This window comes from Cryptotermes secundus, unplaced genomic scaffold (genome assembly GCF_002891405.2).
Source record: "Cryptotermes secundus unplaced genomic scaffold, Csec_1.0 scaffold234, whole genome shotgun sequence".
Lineage (NCBI taxonomy): Eukaryota > Metazoa > Arthropoda > Insecta > Blattodea > Kalotermitidae > Cryptotermes > Cryptotermes secundus.
Window position 1 is genome coordinate 1 of NW_019725843.1, and position 27771 is coordinate 27771.

Consider the following 27771-nt stretch of genomic DNA (forward strand, 5'->3'; position numbering starts at 1 on the left):
GACAAATATTTACCTATACGGACTTTACTATACATTTCGTTTAAAGACATTTTAATCAGCCTAACTAATTTCATAGGTGCATCAGACTCTGTGAGAATATTGTACAATACTTCCCTCCTACCTGAATTATAGGCTTTCTTTAAATCTACAAATATCTGATATACTGTGTCATTGTACTCCCATTTTTTATCAAGTACCTGACGAATGCAAATCTGATCAGTATTTATTCTGTTGCGTCGAAACCCACACTGATGACCCCCAGTCTATGTATGGACTTTACCTTGAGACACTGGATAAAGTTTTATATGAAGCTGATATTTGTTAGTGTTATTTCATTTATCTGAGTACTGGGGTATAAAAAATAAGTCAACTAACAGAGCAGAACTGAAAATAAAACGAGTTATGAAAGAGAAGAAATAATGCAGAAAGGTACAATAAGAACTATATATTACACGAGTTGAATTTCCAGACGAACAAAACACTGACTAAAATTATTCAGACTATAGAGACACTGGACGCCTAAATTAAATAATTAATTAATACAATGGTTGAAAATGCCAGTGAACGAAATAGATTTTTTTTTTTTTGGCTGTGGTGTTCTGTGTTTTGACACCGTACAGCTTAATATGTTGTTACTAACGTTTCGGAGGAATTAGCTGCCCACGATTTTAGGCTAAAATTTCATAAACTATGTATTTACCGCAATTGAACATTATCAACAGACAGATTATGAAGGAAAACGATATTATAAAATAAAACAAGTTTTGAAGTAAAAGTGGCTGCCCTAGTTTTCATCATAATGACAGCGATGAATCTTCAAGTTTCTTAACATTTGATGTTCAACTCTATTTAAATGAAGAGGAATGCATATAGGATATTGGTGGGAAAGCCACAGGGAAAGAGACCGCTGGGAAGACCAAGTCGTAGGTGGGTGGACGATATTAAAATGGATCTTAGAGAGATTGGATGGGATGTTATGGATTGGATTGTTCTGGCTCAGGATAGGGACCAATGGAGGGCTCTTGTGAATACGGTAATGAACTTTCAGGTTCCATAAAATGCTGGGAAAATCTTGAGTAGCTGCAGAATTGGCGACTCCTCTAGAAGAGCTCAGCTCCATGAGGAAGATAGTCTTTAAATAATGTATTTGTTTATCTATAGGCCTATCATTTCATTGTTGTTATTTTAATTGTTTCAATCCACAGTCTTTAAAAATATTTAATTGAAGAGTACAGTCTCCTGGGTTGTATTGTCATGAAGTTTGGAAAAATCCCAACGTTTCTGAGAAATGTATCTGTCTTCAGAATATAAGAGTATGCCAAGAAAGAAACTATCAAGAAGTAGATGACAAGCAGAACTTTTGTCAGATTATGCAGGTTCAGATCTCAGGAGAGCTCTTTTTGTTATTCACTTCTTGTTTGCTCCTTCACTCGTCTACTCTTCGACGCAGGGGATAGTCATCTGCAGGGCTGTTACTGGAATACGAGTACACGTCAATACAGCCCAGAAAACCATACACTTCTTAGTCAATGCTGTGGGAACCTCTGACCCAGCAAATAATAACTTTTTACTTATATTACTTCCAGGTTAATGATACACTGAAATTCATTGTGACCCTAGAAGATGAAGTGGGTGATGGACTTCCGAACAACCTGGTACAAATCCCTGTTACTGCCATCGTTCTGGACGAAAATGACAATGCACCGATCTTCAAAGATGTAAGTCTTATATTTGATCCGTAAGACAGGAGCCTCAAGTCGTCAGGCATAGCTTATAACTGTTATTGTCTTTCTATAAAGGTTTTTTTGTAGCTTTTCAGACGAGTAGACTACTGCAAAACAAATTGTTTAAGATAAATAAGATATACAAAAGTATATAAGGTATGCCGTCTACACAACAATACCTTATATACATTTGTATAACAGGATGCACATTATTAAAATTGTTTAAGAATTTCTCTCAAACAGGATGTTTGTGTTCGTCTATGATGTAATATCAGCCAATAAATCAATGAATTTCTGTATCTTTTTTCATTAATTTCAGATTACGAACTCTCACTAAATGAAATCAAAAGTAATTCTNTTCACAATTACAATCAGTTATAGCGCACTTCACTAAGACATGCTTCATTCTCGTCCTTGTACTCACAGGTACTGAACTCTAAACGTCCTTCGTTGTCCCCTATAACTCGTCGGCACGGACCACACACAGAAAATACAGTTCTACTGTTGCGTAGTGCAGACCACTCAGAAAACACAAGTCACGTTATAGTTAAGATGTCATTGCGCCTTCTCGCAAGTGTGTTTACGGAGCTGTTGCCTAGAAGTGGATTGCATAACCCCATTGTGCCATTGTTGCGTGCATATATTACTTAGAAATGGCTGTCTCTGTGACTCAACCTTTCTTGCACGTAGCAAATGTGCCACAATATAAACGGTATCTCGTTAAATATCGTTCACCATAGAAGTTACCCAAGGTCTTTGTAGAGTGCCTAGCACTCCATCTTCGTATTTGGGAAGTACAGATTTAGATCGCTGGTCTCCACATAGCCTTTCATGATTCTTTTTTGTTTTCCCATCCCCTCTAGGCAGATGCTGGGATAGTACCTCAAATTAGACCACAACTCCTTCCTTTCACAAAGTCATGAGTTGACATGTGTAAAGACGTCACTGTTATATCCTCTGTAGTGCAGCAGTATATAAATAATAATTCCTCCAACATTTCCACACCATAAAAATCAAATAGCAAAGCCATAGGACTTAATGTACAGAATAAAACTAATGATTCTTCATTGACCCTTGGCTTATTTAATGGTACTTTGTCAACTGCTTGGGCATGCAGTAGCGTAGTTGGTTGAGTCAGTATGCTACAAGCCGGAAGGTCGTGGGTTCGATTACCGTTGAGGTCATTGGATTTTTCAGTTTACCTAATCCTTCCAGCCGCACTATGGTTATGGGGTCGACTCGGCCTCTAACAGAAATGAGTACCAGAAATTTTCCTGGAAGCAAAGGGCGGCCGGCGCGTAAGCTGACAACCTCACTGCCATCTGTGAGCCGGTCATCTACAAAATGTTGGAGCCTCGACGTCTCACAATCCTATGGGTCTTCAAGGCCCGTTATAAGGATAGTTTTACTTTATTTTGTCAGCTGCTTAGATTATGGTTTAAGCGTCTGACAGTAGGATGTGGAGGGAAGCAGACATAACCCATTTTAAGGAATTTGGCTGGAGGAAGAAGAGTTGGTTTATGGCCAAGATTGAATCTTACCATTGAAGTGTAGTCCAGCAGAGTGACAGGAAATGGGCACACTGTATTAGTCTTAAATTAAGATACATCGGAACTAATGAGGGAAACAAGGCCTTTCTGAAAAAGACGCAAATTTTTGCAAGAAATGGAAACTTGGAGCAAGGAGACCAGAAGGGAAAAAGCCTTGTAGAAGATAAAGAAGAAATTTCTAAATATGGCGCTGGAATTTTAGATACTCTACTCGACAGTAACTAACATATGAGGAGAATGGAAATTATCACAGTAATTATTTGTACTGCAGTGACATTGACAATGATGATGATATCAACAATGTCAGAAAAAAAGTCGTCACATTGTCGCTTGTTGTGAAATCTTACAAAATGCCCTGAACTTAAACAGATCATCAATCCAACTTGGTACTTATCTGATGTATGTATGGTTTGTTTCTTTATATCTTTCTGAAGCTGAATGCTCAGAACTACATGTGCACTTTGTGGTCCATCTGCTTACGCACTAGTTTAGGAAGACATATGGGAGAGTTCAGGTAACGTTCCACACATTTTAATCTTGGCGCTAGGTGGAGAAGAGTGGTCAGTTCATACTCTGGCTATATTTTCTCCAGGGATGGAGTCCCTGGTACGCATTGGTGAACAAAATGGGTAGGTCCCAGATGTGGTGGTGGTAAGGAGAAATATTTTCACCCTGGTAAGGAATTGAGCCTGTAATGAGTCACTTTACTCACATAGTTATACTTGGTTACTAGCTAAGGATTTTCAGTTTTAAAATTTTGACAAAGACTTCATGTATAAATTTACGCAGTTAAATAATTTCAAGACACAATAAGGATCCTTATTTGAAGAATTAGATGATAATTAATTGCAATTCAACAGCTCAAACTGGAACATTGTATGCCTGATGATGACCCGGTGTAAGGGTCGAAACATGTTGCGTCTGTAAAAACATAAAAGCAAATGCTGATACGGTAGTGTCTTCTTTGTTTTTTAAAAACAGAATATTGTTGTGTAGACTGTGTACCTTATATACTTCTGTATATCTTATTTGTGACACACAACAGGATGCACACTACTCATATTAATATAGTTATACTTGTTCATAAGAGTATTATGCTGTCATTTAATTTTGTTAATTTGTGTATTCTAGGTTCCATATGAGATTGAGGTACCTGAAGACACATCACCTGGCACCACCCTTTTCCAGGGAATTAAAGCTGAAGATCCAGATATCATAGGAGATATTCTGGATGTTAACTGTACAGATCGCCCGCAGGTTGGTAGATGAATATTAACTGATTCTGAAAGTGCTTAAAATTAATTTCTAAAACGTAGGTTGAGAAGCATCCAACATGATAAATATTACTGATTTTAGGCTTTCACAGTGACTCTCTGCTGATGTTAATTTTCTCTTTGGTCTTTGGATATTATGAGTACTCTGAAATTTCAGATGTACATGTTACCTCCATCTGCATGGTCGAAGATGCTTTTTGTTTTGCTGGAAAACTTTCCATTATCATGTTGCCACATTTCATTATACAAGAAAATAAATTATTTATAATTTTCCTGTGTCTAAGTCCCATGCCCAGACCTGAGTTGCCTATAGACTGACTAGACTATATGCTGGATGACCAGGGTTCAAATCCTTTCCGTTGCAGAGGGTTTTCTCTTTTACCCTAGATCCTGACCATCTCAGTGGCCCTTTCACCCTCCTATCTAGTGGTTACTGGAATAAAGGCTTGAAGCTGACCAGCGACCTCTATCTAATGCAGAGTTTAATAATGCATTAAGTTATTCCCCTTACTTTTGCATAGTAATTAATTAAACATAATGTCATGAAAGATTGTAGAATTGAGGTATAATTATCTGCTCCCCTAAGAGGGATCAATTTGTGTGGTGCTACATTCTTTTAATCTTATTTTATGTATTACTATTGAATTTTTAACAGCTTACACATACTAAGTTGTGGCTTCAGTTTCAAAACCCTTTCTTTCCTTGTTTTCTGGGATATAACACCTCATAGTCCAGTGAAAGTCAACTGACATTTTAGGGGAACAACATACCGCCTCCATCATGAAGATCAGAAACAGTTAGAAAGCAACATGAAGTAGGCATCAAGCAGAAGTTCATCAAACTACATAGTGTTATATACCAAAAGGCAGACCTCTTCATAGTCACTGCTGTTAGAACCTCAAGTCTATTTTTCTCTCTCTCTCTGTTAACCATTAGATGATGTGGAAAATTCTGCTATGTGGATTCTTTTGATTTCTCTAAGTTACTGGTTTTTCATTACATGCAATTTGTATGTTTGCATATGTACATGTGTGCGGACACATTTATGAACATTGAGAGCTTGTGCTGTATGCTAAATGTTTTATTTTCAGCACATACTATATCTTACCTTGTGATGTACACTTCTAAATTTAGATTTTCTAGAATAGGTCTGATAGTTCTTGCACAAATTTTTATGATGTAAGAAGCTTTAAGTGACCATGCAATAGCTCAGGTGGTTAGTTTCGGACTGCACACTGTGGGAGCATGAGTTCAGACTCAACATATTACATGCAGGATTTGTGGTGAACAAAGTGGCCCTGGCACAGTTTTCCCTTGCCAGTTATTACATCATCAGAGGCTGGTAAAAAGAGTTCTATTTGAGGCCACAGCATCAAGATACTCAGTATCACTCCACTCATACAAGAAATAAACTGGTAAGGTTTATTATGCTTGTAATGTTATGTTTCAGTTTCCAGATGCTTGCAGTAAATTTAAAGTGGAGAAGCTACATTCCAGTGAAGATAAATTCTTGGGGGCCTTGATTCTGCAGCAAAAACTGGATTATTCAATCAGACCTTTCTACCAACTGCTGCTTAGTGCCAGTGTTAGTAATTATATTCATATGTAATTGTAATTATATCAGCTTGAATTAATGATATACAGACTTTAAAAAAATGTACCTGCACCCTTTCCCTTAAATAACTTTTAACTACATCTCTTTCACTTCATTTTCATACATTAACATTAACAGCGATAATACTAATAACAGAATTATCTCTGAACATATGATAGTTACTTAGATCATCATTAACTTTCCTCTAATGGAATCCAGAATTTTATTCCTGTTATTACTATAGTTCATGATTCAACACTATCCAGACATTGTTCAAACTAATTAACATTTTTTTATAACCTGTTTTTTTAGGATAAGGTTTTGTATTATCCTATCAAGCACTTTGGTGCGATTGTAATACACAAGTTTGCGTTTGAATTGAATTGAATTTATTTACATTCTATAAATCCTAAGCAGGTTAGTACCTTTGGATACAGAACAAGTCAAAAGGTTACATACATAAGTACAGGCAATTTTAGCTTAAAAATTAATATAACTTAATTTTACATCATTCTCTATTTACATTGAAGTATTCATCTAAAGAGTAGAAGGAATGAGCATGTAGATAATTCTTTAACTCTGATTTAAACTTTTTAGTATCATTGCCCAAGTTTTTTATACTTTGTGGCAGATTGTTGAAGACTTTTATGGGAGTCATCTTGTTTGAATATTAGCCAGGTTACCTGCTATCCTGGTCTAGATTTTGTATGATTTTCCTCAGAATCCCCAGGAAAATTCTCCAACATAGTAACTGTAAATAGGTTTAAGACTGACTGACTCAGTAACCTGTTGGCCCTTGTGAAATTTATGGTGGAAAGAGTCACACTGGGTCACATCTTTCTGCAATCAGTTCAGTTTTCCCTTGCCTGTTGTCATTTTACCAGTGTTTTGCACTCATCTGTCAACAGGTGGGCCCATTTGAGGCTCTAGTACTAAAGCAGTCAGTCTCACCCCACTCCAGCAACTAATTAACCAGTTATTTGGTTAGTTAGGGAGTTAGTTAAGTTCTCAGTCACCTATAGGAGAATGCCAGGATAATAATTTCAAATACCTCAAATCTCCTCCCCCTTCTCAGGCCTTACAAGCTCACTGAATGTGATTAACCTTTAATATTATCTGAAACAAAATATTCTCTGTAGTTGACAAAGTTGTGTTAAACAGTCAGTGTTTCATGCATTATCATCTTCAATACTATTATGACTGCAGGATGGTAAGCACAACAGCAGCACAGGGGTTCAGATCAAAGTGCAAGATGTACAGAATTCCCCGCCAGTGTTTGAAGGTTCACTAACAGGTGTTGTCAGGGAAGACGCGGACATTGGTACTTCAGTAATGACTATCAAAGCTCATGACGGTGATAAAGAACATCCAAGGAAGATTGTGTATGAGCTTGTTGAAAGTGAGTTATTTGTAGGATATGTAATTATATGTACATGTTTTGTGTTATTTGTACAAAGTGTGTTAAATGAATGCTTATGGGGAGGTTGTGTTTCATCTCCATGAACATGCTTTGATGGAAATTAGTACTGGAATCAGGTTTGCAGTGAAACTTGCCAAACAAATTTAATTTGGAAGTGTATTTTTCTTTTATCATCCGTACTTTGTATTGAGTTGAAATCAAACCATACTCTCTTCTTGCTGGTTGCTTGCTTGGTTCACTCTTTGACATTGAAGGTATAAGTATTACGTTCCTCTGTAACATTGGTGAATTTCTGCTGGACTGTATGGTCTCTCATTCCAGAAGAAAGCACTTTTAAAACTAATTAGATTTCTCAGTATTGATTTATGTTATGAAAAAGAGTATATAACGAAATGTAGGGGTGGAGACCTATAGCATTTATTTGAAACAGTTTATTTTCATTTCATTTTCATTTCATTTATTTACATGTCAAAAATCCTTTNGAACAGTTTAATATGATTATTACCTGTGTTAATAAAATAAAGTTTATCATCATCATTGTCTTCATTGTCATCAGTATCACCATTGTCGATTTTTAAATTGGTGATCTAATTATTATACATTTTTTTGCATGATGTGTGTAAACTGAAAGCATATAAGGGAGAATGTGTCTGTCCATCTGCATGTCTGAAATTAAGAACTGCATTTTGATTAAATTTAAAATTAGAGGTCCTCTCAATTCATAAAAATTGATGTGATATACCATAAGTATGCTTTCATGTGGAAGTACTGTTATCATCTTCAAGAAAGTTATTTGGAAAAAACTAGAAGCATTCAGGATACCAAATTGTAAATAATGCAAGTGCAAACTATTTTATTGTAGTAAGGAATATGGTTTTCCAGTCTTATTGTATCCTTACAAGACAGTACACATCAAGTTGATTCTAAAGGATTCTAAAGATGTTGTATGACACACAGAATTACTGGGTTTTACTATTTTGTCCATTACCTGGTATATCAATAACTAGAGAACACAACATGTACTCCTGTGATTTCTAAGGCACCTAACATACTAGATGTCTCCTCCCTCAGCTGAGGATGGAAACAGACCCAGTTTCCAAAACGTTGTGTTTCTAGTTTATAGAATACTGAACAATGAACAAAGTCCAGAAACCCAGTAATTCTGAATACATATCAGCTTTTGTTTCTTTTCTGCAGATTATATGGATTATTTTCTACTTGACCCGAAAACAGGAGAACTTAGGACTGCCAAACCACTTGATAAAGAAGCTTTAGATGATTCAACAGGAGTCATAAATATTACTGTGAGGGTAGGTATTATAATATGACCCATCTTGGCAAATTACAGAACCATTTTTGCACGAGACATTGCATTATGATAAAGGCAGAGGTAAAGTTGTCCCTGTGCTTAATTAATCTCCATGGCATGAAGGATAGGGCAGTGGAGTATAGCTCCACACATTCAGTAGAGGTGAGCAGTCAGCTTCAAGTCCAGCCTCTTTGCCTGTGATGTATCAGGTACCAGTTGGGTAGGAAATCAGGGATGTCAAGGCAGGTCTGGTCACAGTGGGAAAGAGAAAGATCTCTGCCCATAAGAACTTATTTACATGGCCCAGAAGTATTCTTTAATTTCATCAATATAAACATTGCTGCTTTCTAGAAAGAGAACAAGGATTTGGGGTCTGTTATAGATTTTTGTTGTATATACCCCCTTATAGTGCAAAGGTGTCACTCACTCACTCACTCACTCACTCACTCCCTCCCTCCCACCCTCCTTGGCTGAGATCCTCAAGGAACCCCGGTCTCCTTTATGATAGATGCTAATTCTTCTATCTTATTTGCCTCTTTCCTGTAACTCTCACTTCAAGGTCTCTTAAATCATTTTCTACATCATCCACAGATCTCAGTCTGGATCTTCCCTCTCCCTTTCTATCTTCCATTTTACTTTTAATAATTTTCTTAGTCACTCTTACTTGATCCATTCTGCCTGTAAGTCACATTCTCCTTCTAATGTCTCATACCAGATGGGGCATTTTATATAATTCCCTCAGTTCCTGATTTGTTCTAAAGATGGAGGCGGTAAATTCATCCAAAACATCAGTGAACTGCCAACCTACATGGCATCACATCTCAGAAGATAGTGCTCCTGAATAATATTATTTTTGTTACAGTTACAGATGTAAAGATACTTGTCTTTAGTTCTAAATAATTCATTTACTAGTTTTGTTTTATGTTGAAGGCTCATGAAGTTGTTGATGGCACACCTGGCAATGACCCTCTTACTGTTACAACAAAGAAAGGAACTGTTACAATCAAGGATGTAAATGATGAAGCTCCGACCTTCAATAATCGTGAATACAGAATTGTGATTCCCGAAAATGTTCCGGATGGCACACCATTGCCTCACCTTGATATGGTTGTTCATGACCCTGATATTGTAAGTTGACTTAATTTTATGTTTGTAGGTAGCGTAGTTGGTTGAGGCATTATGCTACAAGCTGGTAGAGCACGGGATCAAATCCCAATGAGATCATTGGATTATTTTCAATTTACCTAATCCTTCCAATCGCACTATGGCTCTGGGGTTGACTCAGCCTCTAACAGAAATGAGTACCAGGAATATTCTTGTAATGTTCTCGGGGGTAAAAGGGCGGCCAGCACATATGGCTGACAACCTTACCACCATCTATGAGCCGATTGTCTAGAACACCTCAGAACCCTATGGGCCTCCACGGCCTGTTACAAGGATACCTTTACTGTTACTTTCCTTTTTTTACTAGTAACCTGCAGGATCCACATTACAGGATCTTTGAGTGTCTCTGGCACAGAATTGAGTTCTAGATGAGACAAAGTCATAATGAATTCCTTTCAAATTATAGGAGGATTGAAGCAGAGAGTATGATCACCAACCTCTCGTAATATTTGATACCTTGTATGTATGTATGTATTGTATGTAATGTAATATGATGACATTTTACCATTTTACAGCTAAATTATTTTAAATGCCTGTATCCNTGAGGATTGAAGCAGAGAGTATGATCACCAACCTCTCCTAATATTTGATACCTTGTATGTATGTATGTATGTATTGTATGTAATGTAATATGACGACATTTTACCATTTTACAGCTAAATTATTTTAAATGCCTGTATCCTAGGTTATGGGCCAGGATTCAGCACAAATACATAACAACAGATTGAAATAGACTCATAGACAGACAGACAAACAGATTCGTATAAAGAGTCAAATTTCAGTTCTAAACAAACAATTGAAAACCAAGGGGTTTGGCTCAAGTGATAATGATTCTGACTTTTATGCCACATTGAAATCGTGGGCAGAACACTGACCATCCTGACTGAGCTTCTTCATGATTTTTCTCAGTCTCTTCAGGCAAATGCAAAGATAGTACCTTAAATTAGGCTATGAGTGTTTCCTTCCACATTCTTTCTAATTCATCATTCGCTGTTGTACAATCATCTGATGCTATATTGTGTGCAGTGTAATTAAAGAAACTACAAATAATCAAACAATAAGACCGTTTGAATAACAAATATTGGTAGGGTACTTTTATATTAAAATGTTGGATCCCAAATTGATCTTAATTTTATCAAGTTCAGTGCTGTGGGAGACTCAGTTATGTTGTGACCATTGTTGGTGTTCTGCAAAGGGGCAAAAGTAAGAAATTTATATATATTATTGGGCACTGTCTTCTCATTTCATACCTTGGATCTGTTAATTCATCAGGCAAAGAACTCTTCACTTGTGTTTCAAAGATAGTAATGTCACTTTGTAATAATTTCTATCTTACACCCAATATTTTAATAATTCCTGCATGACTCTGTGTTACTGGGTCTCCAGATAAAATTGTTCACATCAAGCAGCTTTTATTGTTTTTCAAGAGAAGTAAATACTATGAACGTATATTGGTTTTCTGATATGTAGGTCAGATCTGTGCAACTTCAAACCACTGAGGGGTGGTTAAGAAGTTATGAAAAAGATTTTTTTTATTCCAGGTTGCTAGATTGTATTAATATTGAATATGATCATGCAGTAATACTGATTCCATGCTTTATAAGTTATTTATTGTCATGGAATCACTTTAAAAATTACACAGAATATTATTTGTAAGCATTTCTCATAAAGTTTGTTTGATGAGATCCACCACCCTTTTTCAAGACGAGCAAAGCATTAACACTAATTTCAAGAAATGGATGGAAAATCTCACCAACTGCTCAAAACCAACTGACAGGATCCATGTGGTTAACATGCCACAAGTTTGGCAGCCCTGATATTTATTACACTGTGCAGTGTTTGTTGCTTTGTTGAAAATAATGCAAGCTGTGTTGTGGAACACTGGTGAATGCAGAGTATTCATGCAGATACTTGGCATGTGTATTGCAAAAGATGTGAGAAGGTATAGGTTTGTTTGTTAGTGCTGCATTTGTCATTCTAGGGAACCAACTCAGAATTCACGTTGAGGCTTGATGATGTAACAGGAGCATTTGAAGTAGAGCCAACCAGTGCAACAGGATCCACTTCAGTCAGTATCCGTGTGGCCAATGGTTCTTTGGATTATGAAAATCCAAATCAGAGAAAATTCATAATACTTGTGAGTACACATATCCCTTCCTTATGCAAACAGAACAGATGCTTATCTAGAGCAGCAGTCTATTATCGGCATCCCATAATATGCTTTTATAATGTTAGAATCATTGGTCAACCATGTGACTGTTTGCAAACAGCTCCATTTACATCCATAGATCACTATGGTGTGCCATTGATACTGTTGGGAAAGGAACATTAGTTTTACAAATAAATGAGACTAGGCTGCCAACACCAGTCTTATCAAAATATCTTAAGTACGAATAGTTTTGGAGATGAAATATGCACAGGGTTGGACAGATGGTTCCCACTGTACATTTATACATATTGATCATAAAATTGCACAAGTCACAAGCAAATGTGAAATGCAGTAAAGAGGACATAAAGTGAATGCGTGTTACATTTATGAGAACACAGCAAATTGAAACAGTACTGAGAATGAAGTAAATTAAACAGCAGCACATGATGAAAATGCACAGTGACACATCTCACTAGCATAATTTCATGATCACTCTGTATTACGCACCTTATGCAAATACTTCTTCAAGTAGTATTAATTAATGCCTCATTTTTAATTTTTCTGTTCAATTTGATCTTTTATGAAAACAAGGAAGATAAAAACAACTTATTTGATCACTTTGATTATTAAACTGATTATGTGATGTTTATGTGCAGGTCATTGCAGAGGAGAAAAACACGAATCCCCGCTTGTCTTCTACAGCTACAGTAATTGTTAGCATAGCAGATGCTAACGATAATGTTCCTCTATTCCAGCAACAGCAGTATACAGCTTCTGTTTCAGAAATGGCATCACCAGGAACGTTAGTGACAACAATCACAGCCACAGACATGGATAGTGGTCAGTTTGGAGAAAATGGCATTGTATATCAACTTTCTGGAACTGATGCAGATAAGTTAGTGTCATGTATAAATCTTCATTTCATAAACATTTTTGGTCATGTTTTCGCATATATTACAAAACTACAGTGCCTGTGCACAAAACTGCACTGCAATATCAGAATCTATTTCTATCCTTTGTGGTGGCTACATACGTTTAACATCCTGAGGTTTTGGACTCAGGCACACATCATTCTTGTGAAATTCAGGAGTTGATTTCTGTGGGGAAAGCCAAGTAAAGAAAAGTGAATTTCTGCACCACAATGACCTGTCTTTGGAATCATCTTAAAACAAATTAAAATGAAAATACATCATGCCATATTCATTCACTCATAGAACTGAGCCCTTCTTGAGAAGCCGCCAATTGTGTAGCTACTCAAGAACTTCCCAGTATTTTATGGAACCTTAAGGTTCGGTACTGTGTTCACAAGAGCCCTCCACTGGTCCCTATCCTGAGTCACATCGATCCAGTCCATATCATCCCATTCTATGTCTCCAAGATCCATTTTAATATTGTGCACCCACCTATGTCTTGGACTTTCTAGTGGGCTATTTCCTTCTGGCTTTCTAACTAATATCCTTTATGCTTCCTCTTCTCTCCCATTCGTGCTACATGCCCTGCCCATCTTGTCCTCTTTAACTTGATAATTCTAATTATACTTGACGCAGAGTACTAGTTATGAAGCTCCTCATTATGTAGTTTTGTCCAACCTCCTGTCACGTCATCTCTCTTTGATCCAAATATTATCCTCAGCCCCCTGTTCTCAAACACCCTCAGTCTGTGTTCCTACCTTAATGTCAGAGACCAAGTTTTACACCCATACAGAACCACAGGTAAAGTTATACTTGAAGAAAGCATTCTTCTGGGATTTGGCACCGTGTATATGTGGTGATCCCAGAAGACTGCTTTCTTCATAGTCACCGCCGTGAAAGCCTCAAATCTTACAAAGTTATACTTCTTGAAGCCCTTTTAAATTAGGCTACTGAAGAGATAAAAGTAGTTTATATAAGAGACCAAGTTTTATATCAATTCAAAACAGCAGGTAATATTACAATTTGGTGTATGTTCATTTTTATGTTAATGTCTATTACAGCCCATGCCATAGCTCAGGCAGTTAGTTGTCAGCTTCTTACTGCAGGAGCCCAGGTTCACTATCTCAGGGCAGCCTGTGTTTGATTAGAGGTGGGAAGAATGGCATTATGCCCAGTTTTCCTCTGAATACTTGAGTTTTCCCATGCCAAGCATCATTCTACCAGTGCTTGATTCAACCATCTTACCATCATCTGGGGCTCCAAAACTGGACCTACTTGCAGCCTAAGCACTAAGAGACACAGTCTCTCCCCACTGCAAGAATTAAAAATAATAAAAAAAAGGTCTGTTGTAACAATGTCACATTTTTTATAGGTTTTCTGTGAACAACAAGACAGGTGTGATAACTGTTGCTGACTGTCCAACTCCAGGATCTAGAACCTGCCTTGACTTTGAAACAAAACAACACTACTACCTCACTTACAAGGTATGGGGTGTGACACTAATTTGGTGAGCTGACATATGAAAACTGTAATTTCATTGCTTCCTCAAATTCATCAGCCCCATCTAGTGCCAAGGTCAAGAATGATGGAGATATTCCTCCATTCCCCCATATTTCTTCATGGCATAATGCTTAATTATTTAAGCACAGGCAATTTACTTTTACCTTACCTCAAGTTCCTCAGATATCCCTTTAGATGGCATATATAAATGTGTTTCACCATTGCAGAATGTAGAATGTCTATTAATGTTGGAAATATTTACAGTATATACCTTTTGGCCTTATTTCTGCACTTTTCAGGCTACAGATGATGATGGAAAAGGACAGAGTGCAGTGGCATCCCTTATGATATCTGTTGTGGACAGCAATGATAACCCTCCACAGTTCACCAATCAGAATTACCAAATTACAATTGATGAAGGTGCCACAAAATTCGAACCTCCTCTACAAGTCCAGGTATGATCAGACACTGTATGTAATAATGTGGCAAAGTCTGTGTAAAATGGAACCTGGATTAAATAGAATATTATCTTAACCAGAATCCTTTTCTGATCTTGAGAATTTAGATTGAAAACTTGTATAAATATACATCTAGTAAACAGTCTTTTTAATTAGGATATAAAAGTTGGTGACAAGGATATATTTATACAATTAATGTGTCTCTGAACATTACCCATCATCTGTTTTTATTTAAAACACATAATGTTTCAGAGACTGGATTCTGTCTCTGTCTTCAGGTGGAACCTATACAGTTGGATCCAATTAGTAGAGCTATTCACTAGTTAGTTAGTTAGTTAGTTAGTTAGTTAGTTAGTTATTAGAGAGGGTGGGTTTCCCCATGCACTTAGACCTGTAGTGGTCCATTGTGCTTCCCTCTATGATTTCTACCAGCCTCTATATCCTACCGGTATTGGTGCTTACCATCAGTCCCGCCCAGCCAGCGAGACCGGCTCTCTACTGGCTGAGAAGTATCTATAATGCTCCCCCCATCTACCGGAGGTATTAGTGACTGCTGTTGGGTGGCAAACGTCCGCAATTTTGGCTCAGTGACCTCCGTTGGAGGTATGAGGTTCTTTTACGTGCCGTAAAGCTACGACATGGGATCCACGGCTTAAAGTCCCTCCCGGAGGACTTGTTCCCTGAATTTTTCCCCCCTTAAAAATTCGACGACCTGCGCCGAGTATTTGAACCCGCGTACTACGAGTCATGAGGTGGGAATGTTACCTCTAGACTGTGGAGGCTGCTGAGCTATTCACTATCTCTGAACCTTAAAATAAAATAAAAAGAAAGTGCCATAACTGAATTCCTAGTTATTGTGACATGCTGCGCAACGAAGGACCCCTACCTCCCCAGCGGCACGTAGCGGCAACGTAGCGCTCGCGTAATAGATGAGTCATCACCCTGCCACTCTCCCCGCGGTGACGTCACGAGCGGAGCCGAAGTTAGCCGAGCCCCCGCAACCTGGTAGCTATGCAACACGAGTCAACAGCGGTGACGTAACAGGATGACGTGGCACTCATTACGCAACAGGCAAGCACTGCGACTATATAAGTGAGCTGCACAAAGGCTGCGAGTCAGTTGTACTGTGGCAGTCGCAGAGATCAGTAGTAGTCGAGCGAGAGCGTGTTATCAACAGTTTTCAAGGTAGCAGCCTGCGAGTGTGCGATAACTAAGAAGTCAGCGAGCGGAAGACTTATTGTGTGCTTTTGAGACTTAGTGAGTGCTGTAGTACAGTTATATCTGGAGTGTGTAATTCAGGGAGATTTGTATAGCTCCCGTGTTATTAGTATGTGAAGACTTTGATTGGAGGGTTTGTAAAGTGTGGAAACCCGCAACGGTGTTATAATTAATTGTAGCCGTTTCTTGTAGATTGTTGAATAAACCAATTAACGATCTCTATGGCGTATTCAGTAACGAAACACGTTACATTATGTTAGATGTCAAATGTTTTAATTTTTCTGACATAAATCGAATCCTCCAAAAGACCTCTTATTCAGGGTGGGGGGATGTTTGGACTTTGCAGATTCAGCTGCAGATACCATGTCCAAATTAAACACTCTATTTGTTACTACAAAATTAAACCCTCTCTTAAGCACCGATTCTTCTGAATCTGCGAGAACAAGCTCTGATAAACTGAGGACAAATTTCTTAGATCCACTAATAGCTTTCAGGATCACGGTGGTCTGGTGAAGATCTTTTAATATAATTTTAATATGGAAATGGAAGGGAAGAACTAGCATTTAACCCCCTACTCAAATGTTTCTTGTGGGATTTGAGTTTCTCACAGTGATGACTATGAAGATTACATGAATGACATGCATTTTGCAGGTCATTCAAATCCACATTAAAATTGTTATTGTTGGAATCTTGATGTATATATTTTGATCCTTTCAGGCACGGGATGCAGATAAAACTTCTCACATCACATACTCAATAATTGAAGGAAATGTCAACAATTTATTCTCAATAAATCCACAATCTGGAGAAATCACGGTGTCAAATCATCATGGCCTTGACATGACAAATGTCCCTAATGATGTCATAGTCTTAACTCTTCAGGTACTTCTTACTATGCATGTTTGTTTTAGCAGTAATGCTGTAACTTTATGTAGTTGGTACTCCTATATGGTTCAAATTTCAGTTTGATCACCAGCTATGATCGAGGTTTTTCGAGTGGAAGGGGGTGTGTTCTCAGTCTCTTAAAGCAAGTAAAAAGGGCAGTACTGTAGTGGAGTGATAACCACTTCTTTCTAAATCTGTACACATTCACAATTCATGATCATCAACCCGTCTCAGTTGAATATGCATAACTTATGCAGTTGAAACAGTGTCATTAGGTAACCTAAAATTAAGTAACTCAGTGAAGCGGAGTAGTCGGTGACAAATGATAATTATTTATCTGGTAAATAAATTGGCTACATTTTATAGAAACCAAAAGTTCTTTACATTATTCACAAGAGTGTGCATCTGTGCCTATTCTGGACCATTTGAATCCATTCCATAATCTCATACTTTATTTTTTAATATCAATTTTAATAATATTCTTCCATGTGTATCTAGGACTGCTCTTTCTCTCAGGTTTTCTCTTTAAGTTCTGTGTTATTTTCTGCCTTCCCCATATGTGCTACATATTCCACCCATCCCCTCCTCCCTAATTTGATAATCTTGATAGTATTTTACAAGAAATAAAAATCAGTAAATATGCGAGTTTCCCAAATTTTGCCATGTAGTAATTTTGTTGGAGTGGAACTAACCGTGAACGAAGTGAATCATACAGAACCCTGATCTGACAGTGGATATTGAAAGAAGGCTGGAATAGTTGGGGCATACAATTAGAGTGAATCATAAATGGGTAGTTGAGGAATTTTTTTCAAGTAAGCCAGAAGGGAGGAAAGAAGGCCAAGAATGAGATGAGTGGAAGATGTTGAGAATGATATATGAGAGCTGAAGATGAAGAGATGTAGAAAAAGGCAAATACTAGAAAAGAATACTTATGTCTTAAAGGAGGTCAAAGTTTATGGAGGATTGTAAAATATAGAAGTAGGTAAGTAATTTTGTTCTATAGTAAAAGTAAGAAAGTGAATGTTGAACAGTGTGCAATTCTTACTGGCAGCCTAAATTTCAAAAGGCTCTCTGTCATCATCTTGTAATTTGCAGGCAAGTGATGGGATGTTCAGTAGCGTAGCAACAGTGACCATATCTGTGCATGATGTGAATAACAACCATCCTGTCTTTGGAAGAGAAAGCTATGTAGTATCAGTACAGGAAGATACTGCTATAGGTAAGAATTCTTTATATACAAATACAACCTTTCACACTTCCTTCTCAGTTATAATTATTTTTGATTTATGGGAAAATGAAATAAAGAAAGAAAGAAGGAAAGATAATTTGTTTTAATGTGTAAATTTATAATGCATTTAATTCAGTTAATTTAGGTAATTTAAATGAAATTGTATTAATTTTAAGTTTTATAGTAATGTTCTTTTTAAATTATGTTTTTTAATTAAAATTGTATTAAGTTTCTTATTTTTTATTTTTATTTTATTATATATGTTAATTGACTAATGTATGTGATTTTAATTATGTAACTCATGTAATTTATTATACGTATCTGGACACACATATTATCAAAGGGACTATTCCACATCCTAGGTTTTTACCTGTATGGATATATGGAAAATAAAGGAAATGAATGAATAATAATTGATAGGGTAGAACCGAAGTACTCAGAAAATAAATTGCCCCAGCGCCACTTTGCCCACCACAAATACCACATGGACTACAGATGACTGAACCTGGACCTCTGTGACTAATTGTTTGAGCTATGACACGGCCATTACTGTGTTCATACTTGTTACTTTTTATTATGTACATTGTTCCAGGCTGTCAAATATTGTGGAGTAATACAGAAGAACATTACAAATATTTAAAATATTGTTTGACAAATTGATTATTATTTATGATATTTATAATTATGATACTGTTAAACTGAAAATTTTTATTGTGATGTGATCAACAAATTTAATTTTTGTTTCTTCCTCCCATGAACTGGATTGTTTTACAGAGATGAGTATTAGCATATTTTTACATAGGGGTTGTATTGGGAATATGAACAACAGAAAGTTCGGCTAACTTGACGTTTGTTTTATTGTTAGTTCCTTATATGTAACAGGTGTTTAATGTATCTAAAGTTGTTATTTTGAAACACAATATAATGATACCAAACTGAAGAAACTGTGTTCTGTATAATTTCTTCTTAATTTATTGAATGTTAATTGTATTATTATTTACTGATATTTTTTTTTTTTGCAGGCACAAGTGTAGAACAGGTTATAGCAACAGATGCAGACTCTGGTATGAATGCAAAAATTAAATATAGAATTCAAAAAGGAGGATTTGAGGACTTTAACATAGATGAGGAAACTGGAGTGGTTGCGATAGCCAATAGGTTAGACTTTGACCGCAGGAACACATATAATATGGAGGTCATCGCTGTTGATGGAGGTAGGGGACTACAAATTTCCTACTTCATTTATGTTCTGTTTTTTTTTCTCAGGCATGTTAGATCATAGGTATAAGATCAGCTAGTGAAATATTTGGTTTATTTAATAACAGTAACCAAGTTAGTTCTAGAAGGCTCTGATGATAGTGTAATGCTTTAATAATTACTGAGTTTCTGAACTTTTTCCAGTGTCTAGTATTCTGAAAGGACACAATGTTTTGGAAATTAACTGTTTCTATCCTCAGAAGGAAAGGAGGAAGGGAGACACCTACTTACTTTGGTTCATTAGGAACAGTCTCTAGTGTTTTGATTAGCATATTTCAATGGACCCAACCAAATAAGTGTCTCCATATCCTTCAACCCAAGGACAGAAGCATAACCAGTTTCAAAAACAGTGTGTTGTTTTAAGATACTAAACTTTGGGCAAAGTCCAGTATAAGTCCTAAATAACCAAACTACATTTAGCCCTGTCCCAGTTTAATCATACAGTGTAACCCAAGACATGATTCCACTATTGCACACAAATGTATGTATTTTATGTTATATTGTGTGTTAAGACAAATTTGGACACTGGAAATGGTATGAGGAAGAAACACTTCCCTCACATATACTGTGAAATGTATTAAAGCATCAAGAACTGTGTTAACCCTCAAACAAATGTCTTTAGAAGGTAGACAGAAACATGAATGATTTTGAGCAGAAAAGCTGGAGCAAGAATTTAGGTAGGAATATTTTCAGGTGTCTCAGTCAGGACAGTTTTCTTTTGCTATACAATTAAATGATAAAAGTTGCTTCTATTTCAGTATGAGAATATTTTGTTACTTAATTTATAAGACTGTTCTTCTAGACTTTATCTCAGTTTTATTTAAAACAAAATATGTTCTGTTTGCTTTAAGAGGTGAACATGATAAAACACAGGACAACCCGAAGTGTTCAGTCCCTAGGCAGAGCTATTCTCAGCCATGTTCAATTCTGTTAACACATTTCCTTGGTTCTGATGATTACTGGGATTATCTTTCCTTCTATGCTGTCTGGATGTCTGAATGTCAGTGATTGTTCTTGTCTTACATACTGTAGAGGCACAAAACAATATAATTTATGTGCAAACAGTTCATGCATTCCAGCAAACTTCTCAAAAGACAGAATGTTGGACATCGGCTGGTTCATTGTGTGGTTTGATCATGAGGCAAAAACTGAGCTTGAGTATACTAGTAAACATATGGGGGGGGGGGAGAAACAATATTTACAATTACAATTTTTACTCAGAAAGATATATTTATGCAAAATTGACTGATTTGTATGGACTGTATCACAAAATAATGTGATAATAAATGTGTTGAAAGTGAAAGAACTCTTTGGAGAAAAAAAACACCTGAAATAGTTAGATGTTGTATTTTTTTGTAGGTTCACCTGTTTTGACTGGCACAACTACTCTTACCATCATGGTTCTAAACAGCAATGATAAGGATCCATACTTTGATCCTGCAACACAGAGGGCAGAGGTAAGACTTGACCAAATAGAACAAAGCCTTGAACTGTTGTCAGTGTCTGTCTTAACAGATTTTGTTGTTACACTTGCACAGAGATGTATATGTTCTCTATTCCCCATTAAGTTTCATATGCATGATTGAAAGAATAAGTTATTATATACCTGGGGCCAGATTTATGGAAGAATGACATGGGTGGTAATCCCTGGGCCTCCAAAAAAGAGAAATAGAACCCATAGATTTCAATGAGGTATTTGCTTTTTCAAAATCACAAGAAGCTAATTTGTATTTTTAGTTGTTATAGGAAACAAGAATAAAAATAAAAAGAATATGCCATAACCTAAATTTGTTGTTACTGATAGGGACCTCTACAGTCTGATCTTCCTTGTAAATCTATTTCTTCTTATAACTTTATAATTATCAAAATTGGTTGAAATGAATATTGATTCTAATTTTGAAGGAAATTTATGGAACAAGAATTCTCCTAAAGCCATCTTATAGTTAACAGAAGAAAGTTTAACTGTGGAAGTCATTATCTGAATCAGGAAGGTAATTGAGATAACTTTTTTAACTTGAGTGCAGTCTGTGAAAATAAATTGTAAAAGGGAAACATTATCATTGTTATGAATGACATTGTTCTTAAATGTTCTACTCTGTTTATGTCAATCATGGATATTGAGGAATTGTTATAAGGCTGTAGATATTGTAGGTGTTTCAAATCTCAAACTCAGCATTATATGCAGAGGAAAGTGGAATTTATGCCCCCCACACATCCCCTCATACTTTCAACTCCTCTCAGTTGAGATTTCCAGCATTTACTCACACACAATCCTTTCCAAAACATAATGCAGTCCTCAAGAGAGGACCTGATAATCTGTCAGAAAGGTACTAGACTCTAATGACAGATCCATCTTGATTCCATGGCAATGTTAAAATTGTGTGGAACACCAGATTTCCATTGTGGTTTGCATCCCCTCACCTGCTGGCACCTGTGTTTATTTAATATAATCTTGCCTCTGGGTGCTACTATCTCGGTGGTAGGATATTTCTTTACTTAACTGATACTCTATTAGCTTCTTAAGAAGGAGTTATCCTCATTGAGCTAGTCATATTTTTTGAATGGTGGATGTAATGATTTCGTTTCAAAATGTTCCTCATTCTTAGGTACAAGAAGATTCCTCTCCAGGAACTATCTTCTATACCCTGAAGGCCAAGGATCCTGATATGAATGGTACAGATGGACTTACTTTTGCTGCTGCAGAACCAATAACAGCTGTTGACAAAAATGGGAAACAAATCACTGACACTGAGGAATTTAAGGTATAATAATGATCTTTATAGTACTTTATTATTTTGTGAAGGATTTTAATGTTATTATTATTGAATTGAATTATTATTACCACCAGACTAAAAGTAGTTTTACATTGAAATTATAAATCCAGAATATGATTCTTTTATATGTGTTGATGTGTAGAGTTTCTTTGCTGTGGATCAAACCTCTGGTGAAGTGACTGTGATGAGAGAATTAGACAGAGACATTGCAGCCGTCGTCCGCATTACTGTTCTAGTTATTGATACTACAGCTCCTACCACTCAGCAAGGAAAAGGTATTTTATATTTTCATTTATCTTTCCTACTTTCTGCCTTTAGTTTTATAAGAATTTTAACCAAAAGTATATTGTACTTCTTTTGGCTTATTTTGGACTTCACACATCGTCTGGTATGTAAAAGACAAAAGACCATGACGTTTTGGAGACAGATCCAGTCTCCGAAACGTCATGGTCTTTTGTCTTTTACATACCAGACGATGGGTGAAGTCCAAAAATAAGCCAAAAGAAGTACAGTATACACCATCGTCAGAATCCTTTCAAGTCTAACCAAAAGTATATTCTTCGCCATATTCCTGGTCAGTATAATGGTACTGACCAAGTTTAACATAATAAGACTACAGTCTTCTGTGATGTGGCATCATGTTGCCTAGTAAATGGCTACCAACTTTTAGGGTAATATCATTGTGTTAAATTGTATATTAAAAAAATGTGAAATTGTTAATTGAATATATGATCAAATTGTGTAAAAGAGCAAGTTTTGGTAAAAGTTACATTAAAACTTTTGGTTATGTTACTAGACAGTTTAATTAGTATTTTTATTTGTTATGGTTAATAACTACAATCTGATGCTGGTGGAATTCAGTATTATCTCACTATGCTTTTTTTACAAACATCTGAAGATATTTTGCTCATTGTATTTCATTGTTAGTGAATTTATTACCGCTTTTTATTTTTTCTTTATTATAGGCATATTGGTTGTCACTATTATTGATGTAAATGATTTCCCTCCAACATTTGCAAGACCATGGACAGCAGAAAATCCTCGTTACATGTTGGATATACTTGAAGAGCAACCAATTGGGACCATAGTCGATACATTTGTTGCCTCAGATGTTGATTCTAATATTGCAGCTTATGCCATAGATCCAGCTAGTGAATACTTTGAGATTAACAATGTAACAGGTAAATAATAATTTATTTTATTTATGAAGTAGATGTGTATGTTATCAAAGACCAAACTTCAAAATTGAACATAGAGATTATATTTATTCTGACAGTAATTCAGAGGATGAAAATGAAAAAATTTTTAGAAGTAACAGCACCATTTATTGTGAAGTTAGTTCAGTAATGGAGCATTTGACTTGTACTTGATGGTAATTTGAATCAAATATCAGGCAGTATGCGGTTTTTCTCATTCTTTGCAGGTATATGCTGGGATAATATCTTGATAGAAAAACGGTTAAACTTCATCTACTTTCCCTTTCGTCATTGTTACATGGGAGATTTGCAAAACAATTGAAACGTCTGCCTAAGGTGTAAGATTGAAGGAATATACAAATATTAAACCGCCATAATTTAAAAAAATAGAACCAGGAATGAGCAAATAAAGGGCACATCAATTTATACTTATTTTTATATGGTTTGTCTATCTTCTAGTATTCCGAATAGAACACAATATTTTGGAAACTGGATCTGTTTCCTTCCTTAAACAGAAAGTGGGGAAGCAACTGCTCAGGTGGGCCCTTAGAGACAGCTAATCCAGTGAGACTCAGTGATTTCTAATGAGTACTCCTGAGTATGTTCTTCCACACTTTTTCATCCAAGGCTAGAAACATATGCAGTTTGTGAAACATCCATGTTCTGTTTGGAATACTATATCATGCACAAAGTGGTTGTTTGGTTTCTAATACTGCGTTTTGACAGTTAAGTTACTTGTGTTTTTAACCTCAGCTGGTTGGCATATTTGTAACTCATTTTCTATTTGGACACCACTTGGACAAATTACATTTTCCAGCATACTTTAACTGGGTGAAGTGATTTCAAGTTGTTCCAACTCTTGTCCATCAGAAGTCATGTGACCACGGCAACTTTGAGGAACAGAATATCGAACTTTGTGGGTGACTAAAATGGCAACCATGTGAAACTTTACTGAAACTTAAGAAAAGAAAAATTTGTCTTCTAAAAGCAGCTTAACTCAATTTATTCTTGGATGTGAAATGAATATTATTGATTTATATTGAAATAAGCATATTTTAGTTTAAATATATTTGAACTTTATGACCATTCTATATAATGATGATATTACATAGGACAGTCCATGAGTCACACTCAGAGGCATAAGAATCCTTGGAAGATAAAATGTTTTCCCATTACTTTTTCCCCTAAAAATATGTTTGTCAATATTCTTACGTTCAATTTTAGCCTCAAGGTCGAAACATACAATGCACATGCAGATGTGCAACTTTTTAGAAGTTTGCTGGAGTATTTTTTTTTCTGATACCTGCATTGGCTGAAGAAAGTCCTACATATTGCGACACAGATAAAGTCCGACTAACACAAAACAAAGTTTTTGTGTCTCAGAATTACTACATTCATGTTGCAGGTGTAGTTCGAACCAAGAAGAGAATTGACTATGAGGCTGTGAAGAAACTTAACTTCACAGTTGTTGCTTATGATTCAGGAATTCCCCAGAAGTCAGCGACTGCTTATGTGACAGTGAATATCATAAACATCAATGATATGGATCCCGTCTTTAATGAGGTATGTTTCTGAATCAATTGGATGATCCCCATGTACAGGTATCATTATGGTGCACTGAAAATGGAGGCACCAAGTTTCTCCAAAACACTCATAAATACCTACCACACTATGGGTTGTTACATTCCAGAAGACAAGTCATCTTCAGCATGTTAGCTGTGCAGCGTAATTTGAAGTGATGGTAATTCATGAATCATCATAAGCTGACCTCTAAATCTGCCATGCTTCATACGTGTACATGTCTTCTTGTAATGGGAGTGACATTAAAAACAATAAGGCCTACTATATGGAACTCTGAAGAAAACCATGTACTTTTAATACTGTTCATAGATTCTAAAGGGTTCTGATGGTTGTGTATGACAATTTGGATTACTGGGTTTGTGAACTTGTCCATTGCCCAGTATTCCAAAGAACACAACATTTCGGAATCTGGATCTGTTTCTGTCTTCAGGGGAGAGGATGGGAGGCATGCACTCTTTTGGTTTCATTAGATAGAGCTAACCTCAGTCACTGGGCTTGCTTTATGGAATATAAAACAATAAAATGGTGACAGATCATAAATATACCTGGAAGTTAAGTAAGAGGCAGTTATTGTGTGTTAAAATGTTGAACATGTTAAAGGTGTAAAACTTCGGGGTTATGTATAACAATCTTCAGATAGTTTAAAATTGTCCTAAAAGATGCATCACTAAATTGACTTTTTTATCACTTATTGACTTGTTCTATATCTGAGGCAGATGCCTCTATGGATTTTTTTGGAACTATAAATAAATGAATGAATGAATGAATGAATGAATGAACTAAATTGAATTATTCCCATACACAGAATTTTACTTTGATGTCTTCTGATGAAATCTCAGTTTTACTTGTAGTTTTTTAATTATTTGCTAAACATTTTAGAAAGCTTTCAGTATATGTCACAGACTGACAATTATGGTATAACAGTAATTCTTTGTAAATGTTTCAGACAATGTATGAAGCAGCTATAACTGAGAATGCTCCAGAGAAAGCACATGTAATAACAGTGAAAGCGACAGATGGTGATGAGGGTGTCTTCGGATCTGTGTCATACAGCCTTGTTGGAGAACACAGCTCTGATTTTAGCGTAAACTACAAAACAGGAGAGGTCACAGTTGCCAATCCTGCTGTGCTTGATAGAGAAACCACTCCTGACATCACCATCCAGGTCATGGCTAGTGATGGTGCCCCTCCAGAGACAAGAAGAACTGTTGCTATTCCAGTAAGTGAACACATTCACAGCCTAGTAATGACATGTTTGCCTGTATGTTTGCACCCATCAGTCAATTTTCAGTGAGATGACAACAGAATCCAGTAATCATGCAGATGTTAATCCAGAAAATTAATTAAGTGTATTGTCTGGTATCCAGAAATCCAGCTGTTTTCAAACTGATAGGTTGTTTGCTGCCTGGTGCTTTATTTGAATGGCACACAGTCATCATCAGTTAAGACTTACACTTCTATGTTTACACTAGATTTGTTTCTCTGTGATTATTACAGTTATTTACCCATATTTTTTAATTTCAAAGATATCTAAAAGACCAGGTGGGAGTCCAGTTACTACTGAAGGGGCTGAGAGAAAGTAACTTCCACAAATTATAAAGAAGAAGGTAGAGTTACTTAATAAATTATAGGGAGGTGGGTCTGTTAAACGATTAAGTGAAGAGTTTGGGGGATATGTCTACTGCATATGATCTTAAGAAATAAAAGGGATAATTAGTTTAATTTTATATGGTGTTACCGTCCCCTCTTTCTTCCTTTTTACTTATATGCCGGCTTCGATAGACCACTTGATCATGTTATAGCAATAACTGAGGCAACTGGAAACTGCACACTTGAAGCCAGTCCACAGATCATCAACAAAAGGCAGTATGTTTAATTCACTGTCATTTATACATTATAACGACTGAGATTATTTTATAGATTGATTCTAATTCAGCTAGTTTGAGGTCTTAACCTTTTCTGGCCATGCATTACACTATTGTAACAGCACATGTATGTGTTCCAACTGCTTTTTCAGAACTAATACTGTTTCCCCCGAGTTAAAATCGAGCCACCAGCCCTGTGGTATGAGGGTATTTAAAATCCCCTGTTTCTGGATGACAAGGGTTCAAGACTAAACTGTTGTCACTTTGCAGATACATATTCGCTTGAGAGATGCCAATGATAATGCTCCTGTATTCAGTCAGAAAAGATATCAAGCCTCAGTTATGGAGAATCTGCGCCTGGATCCTCCAGCACCAATAGTAAAAGTTCATGCTGAAGATCTGGATGAGGGAAAGAATGGTGCAGTGAGGTACTCCATAATATCTGGCAATGATGGTGGTGAGTACACATATTGTATACAATTATACAATATTTTAGCCTACTTTCCTTATTTAGAAAAACTAAAAGGAAAATTATGAGATCTCCTTGCTGTCTGCATGTCTGTGCCCCCCACAATAGGTGCTAGGCCATGGCTCAGTACACATGCTCATGTACAAAAGAATATTGACGTAGTAGAAGAACTGTTGGATACAATGTTTTCCATGTGGTCCATGTCATATGAAAAACTCAACATACTGTGAAACAACAGTAGGCGA

General features: G+C 36.3%; 1 protein-coding gene across 1 annotated transcript in view; it reads left to right on the plus strand.

Moving 5' to 3' along the window:
* Positions 1-1595: 1595 nt before the first annotated feature.
* The window catches only part of LOC111863651 (cadherin-87A), a gene marked incomplete at its 5' end in the record, with an annotated part of 49115 nt that continues 22939 nt past the window's right edge, over positions 1596-27771 (plus strand). Inside the window, 20 exon segments of the mRNA XM_023850150.2 lie at positions 1596-1718; positions 4406-4531; positions 5999-6133; positions 7349-7541; positions 8760-8872; positions 9802-9999; positions 12017-12172; positions 12841-13079; positions 14468-14579; positions 14895-15050; positions 16989-17153; positions 18252-18375; positions 19407-19598; positions 21001-21098; positions 22248-22403; positions 22558-22690; positions 23381-23596; positions 25017-25174; positions 26139-26411; positions 27328-27514. Of these exon segments, the coding sequence (XP_023705918.2) occupies positions 1596-1718; positions 4406-4531; positions 5999-6133; positions 7349-7541; positions 8760-8872; positions 9802-9999; positions 12017-12172; positions 12841-13079; positions 14468-14579; positions 14895-15050; positions 16989-17153; positions 18252-18375; positions 19407-19598; positions 21001-21098; positions 22248-22403; positions 22558-22690; positions 23381-23596; positions 25017-25174; positions 26139-26411; positions 27328-27514 (3253 nt within the window).